This window comes from Schistocerca gregaria, chromosome 2 (genome assembly GCF_023897955.1).
Source record: "Schistocerca gregaria isolate iqSchGreg1 chromosome 2, iqSchGreg1.2, whole genome shotgun sequence".
Lineage (NCBI taxonomy): Eukaryota > Metazoa > Arthropoda > Insecta > Orthoptera > Acrididae > Schistocerca > Schistocerca gregaria.
The window spans coordinates 630474916-630492747 of record NC_064921.1 but is presented as its reverse complement, the minus strand read 5'-3'; the positions used below and the strand labels follow the sequence as shown (position 1 = coordinate 630492747).

General features: G+C 34.4%; 1 protein-coding gene across 1 annotated transcript in view; it reads right to left on the bottom strand.

Moving 5' to 3' along the window:
• LOC126334646 (ATP-binding cassette sub-family C member 4-like) overlaps nucleotides 1–17832 on the bottom strand; it is a 283425-nt gene that overhangs the window by 13258 nt on the left and 252335 nt on the right. The window contains exons 15-23 of the mRNA XM_049997091.1: nucleotides 16107–16312; nucleotides 14281–14644; nucleotides 13999–14149; nucleotides 13522–13628; nucleotides 12494–12617; nucleotides 10890–11060; nucleotides 7557–7684; nucleotides 7114–7359; nucleotides 5416–5576 (exon numbers count right to left, since the gene is read on the bottom strand). Coding sequence (XP_049853048.1) covers nucleotides 5416–5576; nucleotides 7114–7359; nucleotides 7557–7684; nucleotides 10890–11060; nucleotides 12494–12617; nucleotides 13522–13628; nucleotides 13999–14149; nucleotides 14281–14644; nucleotides 16107–16312 — 1658 coding nt within the window. The remainder of the gene's footprint in view (nucleotides 1–5415; nucleotides 5577–7113; nucleotides 7360–7556; nucleotides 7685–10889; nucleotides 11061–12493; nucleotides 12618–13521; nucleotides 13629–13998; nucleotides 14150–14280; nucleotides 14645–16106; nucleotides 16313–17832) is intronic.

Below are 17832 nucleotides of genomic sequence, written 5' to 3'. Positions count from 1 at the left end.
CAGTATATGATATAGCTCCATACAGTGATGCAAAATAGTCCTCGAAAATAGTGGTTTAATTAATGATTTAGCACTTCAAAATTTTAGGGAAAGCTTGCAACAGTTAGACTGGGATGATGTGTACAGGGAACATGATGCTAATTTAAAATTTAACTTATTTCATGATACCTTTGTGAGTATATTTGAAAACAGTTTCCCTAAGAAAACAGTGAAATATAATTGTAAGAAACCATGTAAAAAGCCATGCCTTACTAAAGGAATAAAAATATCTTGTAAACAGAAAAGGGAAATGTATCTTATAGCTAGGATGAGTAATGATCCCAAAACAATGAAACATTATTAAAACTACTTCACTGTATTATGAAAAGTTATTGAAAAGTCCAGAAGTATGTGCATTATGTCTGAGATTAGCACATCATATAATAAAATTAAAGCAATTTGGAACATCGTGAAAAGGGAAACAGGGCAACCAGAGCACAGGAAGACAGTATTTATATCAAACACAATGAAAAGTTTATTAACAAGATGTCAGAAATAGAAAAAATTTTTAATAATCATTTTTAAGTGTTGTAGAGAAAATAGGTTTCAGATATTCATTAGAAAATGCAAGGTAGTATATGGAAGAGGCCGTACCTATGATCAATTTGATAAAATTGAAATTCAACCCACCTCTCCCTACTGAAATTAGGGAAATAATAAATTCACTCAAAAGTAAAAGCTCACATGGAATTGATGGCATTTCTAACAGAGTACTAAAAGCTTGTTCCCAACAAATAAGTTGGATTCTCAGCCACATATGTAGTAGCTCACTGAACAGTGAATTCCTCTAGATAGACTGAACTATGTTATTGTTAAACCTTTGCATAAAAAATGAGATAGATCTGATGCTAACAACTGCCACCTGATCTCACTTATGACAGCCTTATCCAAAATTCTTGAAAAAGTAATGTATTCAAGAGTAGCATCAATATTTGTAAAAATAAGGTACTAACAAAATGAGAATTTGGTTTTCAGAAAGGCTTTTCAACAGAAAATGCTACATATGCTTTCACTGATCAACTATTAAATGCAATGAATAACCAAACATCACCCATTGGGATATTTTGTGATCTTTCAAAGGCTTTTGATTGTGTGAATCATGAAAGTCTTCTAGAGAAGCTTAAGTATTGTGGTATGAGTGGGTCAGTGCACAAATGGTTTAATTCATACTTACCTGAAAGAATGCAGAAGGTTGAAATCAACAGTACAGATAGTCTACAAAAACCAGTAGTGTCCTCTTACTGGGGAAGTATCAAGAATAGTGTCCCACAGGGTTCAGTCTTGGGTCCCTTATTGTTCTCAATACATATTAATGAGTTGCCACTCTATATTCATGAAGATGCAAAGCTAAGTCTTTTTGCTGATGACACAAGTACAGTAATCACACCCAAGAAGCAAGAATCAGCCGAGGAAATTGCAAATAATATCTTTCAGAAAATTATTAAGTGATTCTCTGCAAATGGACTCTGACTAAATTTTGAGAAAACACAGTTTATACAATTCTGTACAGTAAATGGCATAACATCTTTGATAAATATAGACTATGGACAGAAGTCTGTTGCTAAGGTAGAATACTCAAAATTTCTGGGTGTGTGCATTGGTGAGACATTGAATTGGAAGAAACACATCAATGATCTGCTGAAACGGTTAGGTTCAGCTATCTATGCTATTAGGGTTATTGCAAATTTTGGTGATAAACATATCAGTAAATTAGCCTACTATGCCTATTTTCATTTACTGCTTTCATATGGCATCATATTTTGGGGAAATTCGTCACTAAGAGAGAAACATTCATTGCACAAAAGTGTGTAATCAGAATAATAGCTAGAGCCCACCCAAGATCACCTTGCAGACATTTATTTAAAGAACTAGGGATATTCACAGTACCTTCACAATACATATATCCGCTTATGAAATTTGTCACTAATAACCCACCCCAATTCGAAAATAACAGTAAAGTGCATAGCTACAACACTAAAAGAAAGGATGATATTCACTATTCTGGATTAAATCTCACTTTGGCACAGAAAGGGGTGAATTATGCTGCTAGAAAAATCTTTTGTCATTTGCCAAATAATATTAAAAGTCTGACAGATAGCCAACCAACATTTAAAAGCAAATTAAAAGAATTTCTGATTAACAACTCCTACTCAATAGATGAATTCTTAGATACGAAGCAGTAATTGACAAAAAAATTAATTAATCAATTCATTATTTTGTGTAAAGAAAACTTATGTGAAAGTGACATGTTCCACATCATTATGAAATCTCATATTCATTACCTATGGAACAAGGACTATCATAGCAGAATCTTACTGAAAGTTTGCTGAAAAAAAATCTAAAGAAATTCTGGCCACACACAAATGCCACCAACATTAGTGTCAGCACACTGATGGATCACACATGAACTTACAAGTGTTCTTTCACTAAAGAAGATTCAGATGTACTTAGTGATGGGATAACTGACTGGCTTTAACAACCAATTGGTCAGTCAGCTGTTTTTCACTTGAATGACAAAAATAAAATGAAACTAGTGTCTGTGGTCGCATTCAGCTGTATGAATTTCAGTCACTCTTCAGGTTTGAGCAGCTTCATTTAATACTTTTTCAGCCATTTTGGTTATACATGAACCATAACTGGGGTTACCCACTAGTTTAGGCACAAGTAAAGTGTGTTTCACAGAATAATGGACAGCAAGAGTATATATGTAAAAAATGAAGTATGTTCAAAATTCATGCCCTTATTTACAAAAATTAGAAATTTTTCATACCGTTGGCATTAAATTTTGATTTTTTTTGTTGGTTTTAAACGGGGAATAACTGGTGCTGCACTGCAGTTAAATAAAGGACCAATTACTTTTTATTTAAATTTACTGAAGCTCTGTCTGTCTCCCTTCCCACTGGTTTGCATCCATCACTGATAATTTTGTTTTTGTAAATGATGTGACATGAACAGAAAGCTTATAAAATGAATTATTTTATACATTTGATGACTTGATCACTTGCTTTTTAAGCATACACTGTCACTTAACAGAATTTTTTGTGAGAAATATTGATCATCTTTTGTTAATTGTCTTTGAATTTCGTAATTAATATAGTTTCATAATATGAATCATGCTTGCAGATATTCTCTATCCCATTGAATTTATCTTCAGGATCACTTCTTATCCACGCACAAGACTTTTTCCATTCCCATGCCACTTGAGCTAGAGACAAAGTTAATTAAAACATTAAGAAAACATCTGTTGGTAACCATAAACATGGATGAAAGCTGTACTAAAAGCTACTGATTGGCACTCAATAAAAAGTTTATATCAGAATGACAACAACAGTAACAACAAGCAATAGCAGAGTGCAATCAGCAACAGAGATTTAACAGTACCAACATTTTTCCACTCAGAACTGAATGTGCCAGACTGCATCAACTGTTTTCATTCTGTTGCTCCTGTATACTGGTTTCAATGGAAAGAAATGAATGGATAATGATGCTATAGATACATAAAATGACAACTGACTGAATCAAGTGTTTTGTTCAGTTGCTCCTATGGACTGATTTCACCCAAAAGAATGCATGAATAATTTAATCAATAGCTAAAAACAACACTCAGTTGTTTTCCAACAACCAGTTGAATAGAATGTTTTCATTCAGTTGTTCCTGTCACTAGAGGTGGTACCCCAGTTTATTTCTCATGCCACTGCATAGATAGCGACAAAGAGAGTAGTGTGGTGTTGAGAAACAGCTAAAACTGTTGAAATTAAACAAGCCTCTGGGACATGATGAGATCCTTGTCAGATTGTATAAGGAATCTGCTGCTGAGTTGGCTCCCTTTTTAACCATAATATATCATAGAGTCCTTGAAGAAAAAAGGACAAGTTGTACCCATGTACAAGAAGGGTAATGGAAGTCCACTTGAAAATTGCCTGGATGCGAAAGCCAAAAATAGTCATGCCCTTAAATAAACTGCATGTCAGCAACTGGAGTGGCTTTTATTAATTAAATCAGATAATGAGGCCTCTCAAGTACAATCTTCTCCATGGCAACTAGCATGGATTCTGAAAACCTCAAAACCTGGAACATGAGAAACCCTATTTTCACTATTCTCATATGGCATCCTAAAAGCCACAGATTAAGACAGTTAGGTAGATGCAGTATTTCATTATTTCTGAAAAGCATCTGACATGATATCACACAATTGTTTATTAACAAAAGGAAAATTACGTGGGTTATCAAACAAAATTTGTGACTGGGAGAAGATTTTTTGGCAGGCAGAGAGCCAAATGTTATCTTGAAGGAAGAGTCATTAATAGAAGTAGAAGTAACTTTAGGAATGTCCCAAAGAAGTGAATTGGAACCCTTGTTGTTCATGTTGTATACCAATGACTTGGCAGACAATGTTTAAAGCATCATTGGACTGTTGCAGGTGATGCAGTTAACTGTAATGAAGTACTGCCATAAAAATCCTGCAGAAATATTCAAAGATTTCAAAATAGTATGAGGTTGGCAACTTAATTCAAATTTTCAGAAATGTAAAATTACGCACATCTCAAATTGAAATAATGTAGTCTCCTATGAATACAATATCAATGTTCCACAATTAGCCATATCATACAAATACCTGAGTGTAACAATTTGTGGGGATATGAAATGGAATGATCACATAGGTTCAGTCATAGGTAAGGCAAGTAGCAGACTTCAGTTCATTGGCACAATACTGGGAATATGCAGTCAGTTTACAAAGGAGACTGCTTACATGTCACTTGTGCATCCTATCTTAGAATATCGCTGAAGTGTGTGGTTGACCCAAACCCAATAGGACTAACAGGAGACACTGAAAATATGCAAAGAAGAGCAGCATGAAATGTCACAGGTTTGTCTGACTAAGGGGACAGCATTATGGAAATGTTGAAAAACCTGAACTGGCAGACTCTTGTAGTCAGAAGCAATTAACCTGTGAAAGCCTACTTACAAAATTTTAAGAACCAGTATTAAGAGAAGAATCTAGAGATATTTGTCAGCCTCTAGGGATGGTGAAAACCAAGTTAGACAAATTACAACATGCCCAGAAGCATTTAAGTATTCATTCTACTCATGAACTATAAGCAATTGAAATGGAAAGACACTCCAATATATACAGTGCTGAGTACCCTCTACCATGGAGTTTGCAATGATTTGCTGAGTATAGATATAGAAAGAGGTATATCACAGTGATAATGGATGGAATGAATATTGTGTGTATTTCACACTACAGTTTTATAATTCTGCATTATCATATAAATGGCTACTTCTGTACTTTTACAGTTAACAGATGTTGCTTAGTGCATTACAGTACTTAGAGAATTGTAAAATTCCCATATTAAAATTATACAGTGAACTCACTCTGGGTCAACATTAGCAGTTGCTTCATCCAAAACTAGTATCTTGTTGTTTCGCAGGATAGCTCTTGCCAAGCACACCAGTTGTCTCTGACCCACACTGAAGTTACTACCACCCTCTGTCACCATAAAGTCCAGGCTTTGAACAGCTGATTTCAGTTCCACCTATACAGAAAATAAATATGTTTATATGGGCTAATTTTATTCTTCTGATAGTGCCTAAATCAAACTAGTCATAAATAAAGTCAAATTAAATCTACAAATATTTAGGCAACAAAAATCACATATCATAAAAAAAGCCCTGCAAGATGAAATTTATGCTACTGATTTTAGCAAACTGATCTTCATGTGATGGTATTACAAACTCTTTCAAATAATCATGTGAACAACACTTTTAATGGTGCCTCAAATGTAAAGTGCACTTCCAGTACCTACAACCAGTTTTTTTTCACTTTTTCTATAGCATTAGTTTGCTATTTGTTCCAGTAGTAAATGGGGTTGTAGCTTATGGTATAAAAGGGAACTAAAAACAGGCTAAAAAAGAACAAAATAAAGTCTTATATTGCTACTCTACCAACAGCTTTGTTGTGTAAGTGATGCGGGAGAAACACAGGATGTACTACACTACATCCCACCCCCACTCATGCCCCCCCTCCCCCTCCTTAAAATTCCTCATTCCAGAAGTGTGAGATTCTGCAATCATATATGAACATGAAGAGATATTTTGTGAAGTTCATAAGCTATTCCTTTACTGGGGTGATGGCTTTTATAATGGACACAATCAATAGCACTTTATATTCACTCTATGGCCTAAACCATATGCAGAGAAATAGTGATCTATGATTTTGAATTCTGGCAGCCAACATATTCTTAGGAAATGAGATATTTACAATATATGCTGACAAGTCCTTCTATATAAAGCCTCAGTTCTACATTACATGTTGATACTTTGATCCACAGATAATTACTTATCCTTCTTGTTTAAGTAATTTCATTCATGTCATTTTTCAAAACATTTAGCCAGTTACAGTATATTATATTTTACTTTGCCACTTAAGTGCACAGTTATCACCAGGCTGTTCTTAGCTCCATTTGCTTTTCTTCCATTTGTGTCATACTTCAGGCTTTATAACTGTTATATACAGGACATTGCAGTAAAAATATAGCAAGGCAAATATTATCTATTGTATCTATCCATAAGAGCCATCCAGATTTGTTACAACTCCAGATTATGTTAGTGGTACAAGAATTTGTTTTTGAAACACATTTAATTCCGTAAAATACGATTTCTACCAACTCTTGCCACCTCTTCTTCTCTTCTTCACTTCCAATACACAAACAATCAGCCATGCACCAACACATGCACAGTGCCATTGCTTTCTTAGTTTGTCTATTATGTTTACTTTTGTTTATTTTGTCATACATGTTATAAATTTTTCTCTTAATCCTTATTGCTTACTGCATTTCCCTATACTGGTTAGTGTGTTTGATATTGATGTGTTCACTCTCCCACTCTTGATATTTATTGGCCTGCTAACATCTAAACAAAACTCATAAACGAATTGTCAGAGGCATTAACGAGCAGCTTTCTTCAAGGAGAAAATGTATTTCTTCAGACCTCTCTTATGAAACACTTAAAAGGTATTTTGCTTCTACAAGTCTGCTTTGACAAAACCAATTTTTTAGTATCAGTAACTATTACCTCTTCCAAAGCGCTCCATAGTAAGTGATCCTCAAATTCACCAAAGGGGTCCAAGTTTGATCTCAGTGAGGCAGAAAAAAGAACAGGTTCCTGGGGTATAATGGAAATATGCTTCCTCAGATCATGTAGACCAATACTGCCAGTTTCAATGCCATCAACTGTAATTTCTCCTTTTACTTTAGCTAGGCGGAATAAAGCTGATATGAGAGAGGATTTTCCAGCACCAGTTCGTCCCACAATTCCAACCTGCAACAAAAAAAAAAATGGAAACATATATTCGCTTGCACTTCATAAATTGTGAAGCCATGAGCAATAACTCGTATGCTAGACGTGTGTTTCAACAACTAAATAGTACTTTGGCAATGAAATGAAGAAGAATGCCTGGCACTCTCTCTTGCCCATAATTTTACTCAATATGATTAAAAGGCAAATTTGCTATTTACCTTATGCCTTGGTTGAATGACAAAGTTTAGATCCTTCAGGACTGGAGGATCAGCTTCACTGTATTGCAGACACATATTTCTAAATTCAATGCGTCCACTAGATGGCCATTTTTCATCCGGTTTCCTTCCTGTGATTAAAAAAATAGTTTTATTGTGGTTGACATTTATTGTAATAACTAAAAATAATGAAACCGAGTAGCCTATAAGAAATAAAAAAAAAAAAAAAAAAACATGGCTCAGAAGGAAATTGCAGACCTGTCCTGTCTTGACCAAGTCTGTTAGGAAAAACAATCAATGAATTATAGACTAAGAGAAAATTCTCGTCTCATTTATTGAGCCATATACCACAGTTTCCTGCATTGTGTGTACAACTTTTAATCTGACGAGATATGACTAAGTTTTATACAGGATGTTACATTCACATTTTTTCACTTTCAAAATCTAAGTGAGACATTTCACAGGTATGAGATATTTAGATTCATGAGTAAGCTAGAATTATTCCTTGCTGCTATTCATTACTTTTTTAATTTCAGAAATGCCATCATGGGAAAGAGCTTCAGGGATGTGAAACAAGTTAAATTAAACATTAACAGGCAAAAGCACTCACTGCAGGAAACTTCTTTAATGTATACTGCTAACCAGTGCTACTCTCTTCACACGAGATAAATATGAGGATTAATTCTAGCTATTACTTTGCTGTTACAGCAGTGGCTTGTAAAAATAAGTTTCTTTGAAGAAACCACTGCTCTGCCTCGACACTAGAGAGCTGCCCTTTTTCTCTGATAGTTTAAACTAAGCATCAGTGTCACTTAACACAGAAAACTATCAGCTGTCTGCATAATACTAAAGTTAAAACCTGTTTAGAATTAATACTATCTACAGATCTAAATATTCTAATAAAATATCAAATAAGTGGCTAATAAGTGTTTATTTTACATTTGCTATGAATATTTACAGTGAGGAAAGTGGTGGCTGAATGTACATAATTTAAGAATAAAGGAGGCCACTCAATGAATAGCACAAGCATTGAGTTGTCGACAGATACACACAAAAGAGAGTAAAAGGTTTGATAGCTTTGCTAGCTTTTGGAAGAAATTCTTTGATGAACTAGCATTCAAATACACACATTGTGAGCCCAGCCAATGTGTGTGTGTGTGTGTGTGTGTGTGTGTGTGTGTGTGTGTGTGTGTGTCTGCATGCTCTAGCACATCAAGGGATTTCATCCAAAAGCTAGTAAAGTTTTCATCATCTTTTGTGTGTCTATATTTCCAAGTTCCTGTCTGGTGTTACCCAACAACTGATTAATGATTTTTACATCAGAATATAAACTTCCATTTCAAACCCTAATCTATATGAAAATAGTTTATGCTTTTAATATTGTGGTTGTGAATTACACAGTTCATTTTAAATAAATCCTTATTACTAAGTAGAAACATTAAGGAGTAACTGTATTGTTATGTTAATGTGTAAGTCCCTAGGCCTACAAAGCGGGTTCTATTTGGTTAAGGCTTGTCCAAGATGTTCAGTTATCAACTTCACACAATATTTTTGCTGCAAAATTCTTTAGAACAAATACTGGCCTTAGAAGCACATCTAAGAAAACCATGCTACTGGACAGTATTAAGAGAAAGTATGTAAAGCATTCCAGTGAGACTGCCTGCAGTTCAAAACCATGAGAAATATTTCTAAGTGAAAGTTGGCAGAGCTGATCCAGCACCTGAGCCACCCCAGTTGGTTGCCTAAAGTTTCACATACAGACCTTCATTTAGTGTGTGCTTATTGATATCAGCTTCTGCTATTTGGTCATTTTAATTCTGGTTGTCTATATAGCCCAAAAATTTTATATACAGACCTTCATTTAACATGCTTGTTGATATCAATTTCTGCTATTTAGAAATCATTTTAATTTGTGTAAAACTGCTTGATATTAGTTTCATAAGTCTGAGTTAAGCTGTTTGTTCTGTATCAGTTGTAAGTTGTTCGATTATTGTCTTGGTGGTGTCTGTTTTGGAACTGTTTGGGCCCTTTCTGAGTATATTTGTATAGTCAATAATAATAGAAAAAAACAACAATGTGACTTGGAATTTGAGACTGCAGTTGCTGTAGAAAGGAAGTTTTACTACAGGACAAGAGAAATGTATTGTTATGCATTTTATGAAACGTAAAAAAAGTTGTAGCATTTGGCAAAACCATTTATGAGTCATAACTAGTCAGTCTTGTTATAATTATGCCTTGAAGTAACATAAACATGGTAATTTCTAACATGCTCAGTTGTAGATAAAGCAAATGGCAGGCTTCATTTTATTTGTAAGATGGTAGGAAATGGCTATGTGTATATAAGAGATTTCTTGAAAAGTTCTTGTTTTCTTCATACTGAAATAATGAAGTTTTTGAGATCCACGTAACATTGAACTAACAACATATAAGACAGGTGCAAATGGCCATGGTCGTGTTAGTGGATAGAGAATTTAACAGAAACACTAAAAAAATCTTAACTCACATCAGTTAAAGATAGGCTACATGTTATCAAAAGCCTTAGCTTGAAATTGCAAGAACGAGCCTTCAGAGTAGATACTATGAACATTTTTCAGGTTGCTATGAAAAAATCTTCAGAGTGCAGAAGTAGGTTATTGAGAAAGTTTCATAGTTAAAAAATCTCATCTTTAAGTACTTCTAACACATTTTCAGTCACATGTCCATGTGGCTCTCAACAACTGGAGAAGAAAGAAATATAAGATAAAAATTGGGGACCTTTTTTTGTCCGAGAAAAATATATTTGTATCGAAGAATAAATACAAAACAACAGGGATCCTTTATGACCATGACATTTGGTTGCTTACAATCAGCATAACACATTGAGACTTTTTGTGGCAGCTGTAGATACATCATCACACATGTATCAGTCATATGATGTTGCTTATTTATGTGGGGCAAAGTACAATTTACAATTGTTCAGCAATGATTGCCCATTATTTAGTCTTGTTTTGCTACATGTTGCAATAGGTGATCGGAAATTCTGTGTCTTAGTTGTTCTCAAGACTGTAATCAAGTATTTAACTTACACTGTTGGAGTTCTGTGGATGGTGTTAGCGATGTATGTGGAATGGATGTAGGAGGCTTCAAGACTCAAATTGTGAGTCTACTGATGTTCTGTGAAAAGCATTTCTAATCTCATTTGTATCTAATAACAAAGAACAAATTTTACTTTGAGAAATCCAATAAATTTTAAAATGACGTCATATGTATAATGAATTTCTGTTTATGAAATATGTGCAACAATTCAAAAACCTCACAGGACTGTGCACCATAAGAAACTGCTTAAAAATTGCATACCCTCTTCAGATTCTAAACTTGGTTCCTTTTCTATATTGGTGTACTCCAGCACTCGCTCTACTGAAGTCATTTGGCTGACTACTTCAGTGATCTGCAGAATTCCATGTTGGACCATAACTGTCAGGATCAGTGACTGTGAGATAGCCAATCCTACATTTGCTCCTGGTACATCTGGAAAAATTAAATAAAATTTTGAAATATTGTGGAAGACAAATTTATTTTTTACCAAATAACATAAAAAATTTTGTACTGAGAATATGTTGTTTGTTGACTGCAAAGACTACAGGTAGCACAGACAGTAAAGAAAACCTTAGTTCCAGAGACTTAGTTGACCTTAGCTTTACTAATCAGAAATTTAATCCAACTCAATTTTTTTTCCAGTGACTTAATGTGAAAAGACAGTGACATTATCCCTTCCCCCATACCAAACTCACTTACTGAAATGAAAGCACTCCAGCAATAAAACTGGAATGGTAAAAGAATAGTACATAACGTTAGTATCACTCAGTGCAGTATTACTAATTCTGCAAACAGTGCAATACTATATCTTGAGTCATTCTGATCACAGTTACTTTATGCACTTACATCTGAGCTAAAAGAAAATGGCATAAGTAAATTAAAAGCCTTCAGATGGAAAACAGGAAAGTAATAGTATGTAGAACTGACTAAGGGCAGCTTCATAGTATGTCTGCATCTTTGTGTTATTCAAGATTTTAGACTCTTCAGTAAATCAGTAAATTGCTGACATGTAAAGTTGTACTTTTCTATTCTTTGTACATTTTTCCTCTCTTTTTCTGTCAGTGGTACATCTTTTGTTTTTCATTTTTAACACCCAAATTTGCATTATTATAATTACTTTCTTTGTGTTTAATGTTCTTGAATTCTCTATTGTAAAATTTTTCATTTTTTCGGTCACAAGCTTCTTCCTCCATAACATTCCATCTATTAATTTCTTTGGACTGTGTATGTCAGTTCCTGCATTTAGTGTGCAGACAGTTCATTTGCACTTGTTCTTGCATTGATTTTTACCAAATGTCTTAATGACCTGCCTTTCTCTTCCTTACCAATAGATAAATTATTTTGTTTTATTACCAGCTATCAGAAATTTTACTGTGAAAGATTGTGATACTTTTACTGGATTTTGCAACTGCTGGAACAGAGATTCAGTCTTATGCAGATGCAGAGAAAAGAAAAATGGGAGAGATTCATTTTCTGTAGTTGCAGAGAAAAAGATCAAAATGTAAGTGGTTCATTCTTGTGGAAATGCAGAGAAAAGAAGAAAAATGAAAGAGATTCTAAAGGACTTTACAATCAAACAGATCTCTGTAACAATAAAAGTAGCAGAATGTCTGTTAGTTTCAGTTAGTTAGTTCCATGGATCACTGATATGATAAGTTGTAATGATGTGGAACAAGTCATTTTACAGTGACACATATCAATGCACATGATCAACTGAAGTGACCATAGTTAATGATAACTTATGTGGATTGAAAATTATATTGCACTTTGTCATGATCTAGATTTATAAGTGCTACACAAGCCATCCACCATCACTGCAAAGGTATATCCACACGAAAATAAATTAAAAACCTGTATTAACTTACCTCCTCCGAGAACAAGAAAACTGAATGTGACAAGTGTAACAAAAATTGCACTCAAACAGTCAAGCCAGAACCCAAAGGCTGTTCCAGTAGCAATGAACTGGAACCATGCTGATGTATGCAGATCCTGTAATGATAAACATAAATGTACACAAATGGTGTGCATAGTTAAAACAGCTCTCTAATGCTTAACAACTGTATTATTTCATATTCTACAGAGCAAGAAAATTATAGGTCAGCCTGATGTAACGTTTTGCATGATTTGCACCAGTAGTAACTAGGTATGATAAATAGTAGTAAACATGAATTTTGATACTGAGTGCAATGTTGTTTCGACTTTTGATATATACATAGAGGACAATGGACTCTCTGTATATAGTAATAGGGATTTTGTAGTACTGACACTTAATTTATGTAACTTGATTAGCAAAGCAGTTGGATAGGTGATGATTTTGTTTACTTCTAAATTGTTTCAAATTATTCTATCACATAACCATCCAACATCATGAAACCCTTTGAAAAATGGGAAGCTGTGTGATTTTGCTAATTATAAAATTAATGAGTTTTTTCTGGTTGGAATCTTCCCATGCTTAAGTTCAAAAGATAAAAATTATATCTTAACATAAAATTCATTTGTGAAGGAAGTGAGTGCAACATACTTCACTCACTAAAAGAAAGAAAATATTACATATATCTGTTTCATAGTTTGGACACCAGCAAAATGTCTCATTTTTTTCAGAGTAGAAATAAAATTACTGCTTGATAAGTACAAACATTTAAAATAACTTGACCTATTGAGAAGTGAGTCCTTGCCATGTTCTACTATTCCTTTTGTATGTGTGTTACAAAACTACAGTTTACTATTAGTCAAATTATTCCATGTAGGATATGCTTAATTATATCCTGTTTTATACACCTGATGATTTTCCTTTAAGGCAAACTAAAAAAGATCAATTATTCCTGCTGTTAAACATGTTTTCCCCCTTTCAAGAAATTAGTTCTAAAAGCTTTTTGTTGATATTTCTACTTACTTGGTGGCTGTCAAATTCTTTTCTCACTATATCCTGTGTGCCAGATGCCCTAATTGTAGTGAGTCCATTTAATGAGTCTGAAAGATGGGAGAAAACAGGACTCCGTGCTGTTGGAAAGAAACAATGGTTTTTGTCATAGTGTCAAAATGGTTCCACTCAATTTTGTTGAAGATGTCGTAAACAAAGTCTCTATAATAGTTTGTAAGATGTAAAACAACAAACTGACTGATGTGAATGCTGTTCTTAGTACACTGTTTATGTACTGTTAGATAGCTTTTGTACAGGGTAACATTAAACTAGCTGTAGAATCTTTTTGTTATTGATTTAAAACATTGTATGTCTCAGGTGAAATTTGCCAGTGTATGTTGACATCCATGCACAGGAACAAAACTTTCAATGAAGAGTATTTGTAAAGCATATACTAATTTATTGTTACAAATATTTCAAAATGTTAGAAATTCATAGGCACTGACTTACTTATTCCTTCAAGTCTCTTCACATTTCGTGCTGTTGACATAAATACGCAAGAGATAAGATAGAATATGGTGCCAATCACGACCATTGGAAGCACCAACCAGTAGTTTACATACAAAACCATAGCAAATATTCCAGACATAACAAGGAATATCTGAAAATATGTTAAAAAATTTATTAATACAAATCATGCTGTTTCAATATAAGTTTGAATATATGATGTAGTAAATTTGAAATTGTAAGTTGTGGTGTGTAATCCACAAATTTGAAAGGTGTTGACTTTACCTGAATTGCTTCAAGAAGTGCTCTTGGAAGAAGTTCATCAATAGCCCCCATGTCCTTTGAAAATCGATTCAAGATTCTGCCAGAAGGATTTGTGTCAAAGAAGCGCATAGCTCCACGAAGAATAGAATCAAACATGCGGTCGTGTAGTCTCATCGATGCATTCATACAAAGTTTGTAGAACAGCATTGACCGTGAGATGGTGAGGAGGATGCATGCTAACACAACCCCTCCATAAATACCGATGGATGTGGTTTTTGAGAACATAACAGGCACCTGATCATGTGTATTGTACTCTGTTGCTACTAATGTGCCATTCACAAAAAACTCGTATACAGGTTGACGCCGCTTTGCCTCTTCACGTGTCCTGCAACATTTTAAGCTTTTGCTAGTAATCAAAACATATGACTATATTTTTATATTGGTTAATCAACAAAGGGATAATAATTTTTTTAACAGAATTATTGTTTTAAAAAAGTAAGAGAAGGAGTTAAACAACAATATATTTTTTGCTTCCCAAGTGTAATACTCTCTCTTTAACATGTGGAAGTATGGAAGTACAGCTGTTAATTTTCTACTAAATACATGAATAAACAACTAAAGAAAAGTACGACTGAAAATTAATTGTTCGTGTCATTGACACCTATTTTGCTTCTGTGGTATTGCAGTGCCTGTATTATTCGGAATCATATTGCAGAGTACGACGATTACAGCCATTTTGGATGCATAAAATGTATTCACACCTACAAATATGGACAACCATCAGCTGTAGAACAGAATGGCAATAGTGAAAATTTGCAAAGGATGGGGCTTGAACTTGGATTTCCCACTTTTAGCGAGCCTTACCATTTGTCTGTCCATGCCCGACTCACAGAGAGACCCAAACTTCCATATGTTGTCAACCGTTTGTCTACAGCCATATTCATACATTCATTATGTGTATTCCCATACAGGAGGCACATTTTACCTGAAAATTGGTTGCCTGGTTTTGGGGCATAAATACGATATTGCAGTCCATGTGTTTTACTAAATTATGATGAAAAGCTCCTTGGGATCCACCCTATAGATCAACAACAGTTCGTCTGGCACACTAACCAGCCCGACAGTTCTTTATACTCGTTACAGCAAATTCTGGGTTGGTCCAGCTGTAAATGGTTGTGACAAAAAGGGCATCCTACCAAGAAAGTTAAAGTAAAATGAAATTGATAAATTATGGAAGCAGTGGACCCCACACAATGAGATAAATGCTAGAAAAGTGAGACATATATTGTCTTAGAGTGTCTTCAGTTATGCAATTTTGGTAACCCTTCTACCCTAGAAGAACTTACTGGCATGTGAAGTATCCATTGTATTCCTGTGTATGTGCAGCTAAAACGTAAAGGTAACATTTTATGAATCCATTACAAGTTACTTCCAGTCACACAACACTTCACATTCTTCTGTCATGCATTGTTTCAGATGGTTCAGTGATTTATTATATAAAATATGTTAAAAAACAGAGGAACATGTGGTTTTTATTGTGTGTGTGTGTGTGTGTGTGTGTGTGTGTGTATGTGTGTGTGTGTGTGTGTGTGTGTGTGAGTGTGCATGTGAGAGAGAGAGAGACTGCCATTCAAGTTTCTGCTTCACACACACACACACACACACACACACACACACAATTTTCTCACTACCAATCAATTAAATACATTAAAACTTTGTCACACTCACAGCACTGTGTGCATTTCATAAATCATAGTGAACTGTAATTGTCTGACAGACATTTATTATCCAACTTTCTTAGCCCTGAATAAAAAGTCTAGAGTGCTATGTTTTTAGTTTGTACTAACCAATATGTAACCCAGTAGTCAGCACCACTTGTTGCTGTTTGAGCAATGATTAACATAGCTGCAACAAAGAAAAGGAAGCACGCATTTCCACCTGCTCGCAGATATTGTCCATATGCTGTCCAGCTGATACCTCCAGTTGTTCGGATCTCCTTGTTCTCTACAGGACCTCGCAAGTTCTTGACATCTTCTTCTTCTTGGGTGCGACTCTGAAAAAAAGTTGTTAGTTGAAATATTTTGTATATTGCATCTGATTATACTGAAATAATTCCTTTGTTCTCAGCCTCATGAAGTTTTGTATTAATTAACACAAAAAATTTCTCTGCGTGAATGAGCTGAATAAAAATTGGATCAGTTCAACTTTATTACACTGCGAGTACAGAATGAACTGCATATATTAACAATGTAATCACTATTTGTCCACATATGTGAACATTTTATGCCAGTTTGTTGCACTACAATGGAAAAAATTAAAATGAAGACATACAGGTTGGCCACAAGCATGTGAAGTTTCCAGTACAATCAACAGGAAGTGTCACCAAAGGATTCAAAAATGATCTTTCTTTAAGAATAGCACATACCTTCTTTATAACAAGAGCAGAGATAAAAAGCTGACAAAAGTAAGAAAAATAAATGGAAAATATTAACCAAGCCATCTTTCATAGTGTGAATTTATTTAGAGAAAGATAAACAAACTAGAATCACTGAGGGGACAGAAATTGGCAGTATTAAAAAGTTGTTCCAAGTACGGAGAAGATAACAAAATATGTTGCAACATATAAAGGGCAGATCCAAAGAGAAATTTTAAAAATGTATAGGAATGAGAAGATAATTATAAAAATAAGAAATATGTTGGAGAAGTGATGGTAAACAATATGCAAGATTAACACAAATTGTGAACAGGTGGGGGCAAGAGCTGATTGCTCTCCATGTGGCAAATTTCCAGTGTAATGTTCTGAAATATGAGTGGTAAGAATAAAGAAATTTTTCCAAGTCTCATGTCTTGTGAAGCTGGCACCAATTTCATTCCCATATAGAGTATTTTATGTGTGTTATCAACAGAAATTATGTCAATTCATTCTTAGTGAAATCATATGGATCACCCTTTTGAAATAAAAAGGTAAAGAAATTGTTGTACTGATGGACCTTTCAGTCATGTAACAAAAGTAAGTTGTGGAGGACCCATGGTTATATCAGAAAGTTGTATGAGAAAATAGTGAGACAGCAAAAATTCCTCTGTATGGTGTGAGTAGAATGGTTAACTCAAACACACAAACAATTTGCTGCTGTGTGTTGAAGGAGAAAGTGAGCCTGTAACAAGTGGACATCATTCTTAGTCATAACGTTAGAGTTTGGAATTTTTTCTTATTGTGATAAGTTATTAAGGGCATATATGTTTTTTGTAATGATATGTACAAGTTAGTTAATTGTTTGTACCAAGGATCATACTCAAATACATGTTATGATGTGGAATACAAATGTATCTGCATACTGTCCAATTACAATGTTTTTCCTGTAAAAATGTGTTAACTATTTCTCGTATCGCAGGGACAGGCAAGTACACTGCACACATGCAGATCTTTGTCATCTGACAACACACTTCGCCACTACCATGCCACACTGTATGAGTGGGAAGATGTGAAAATTGCAAATGTGCCACGTTGTATTAGATGGAAATGCAGTCATGCAAGGAACACTGTTTTTCCTGTAAAAATGTGTTAACTATTTC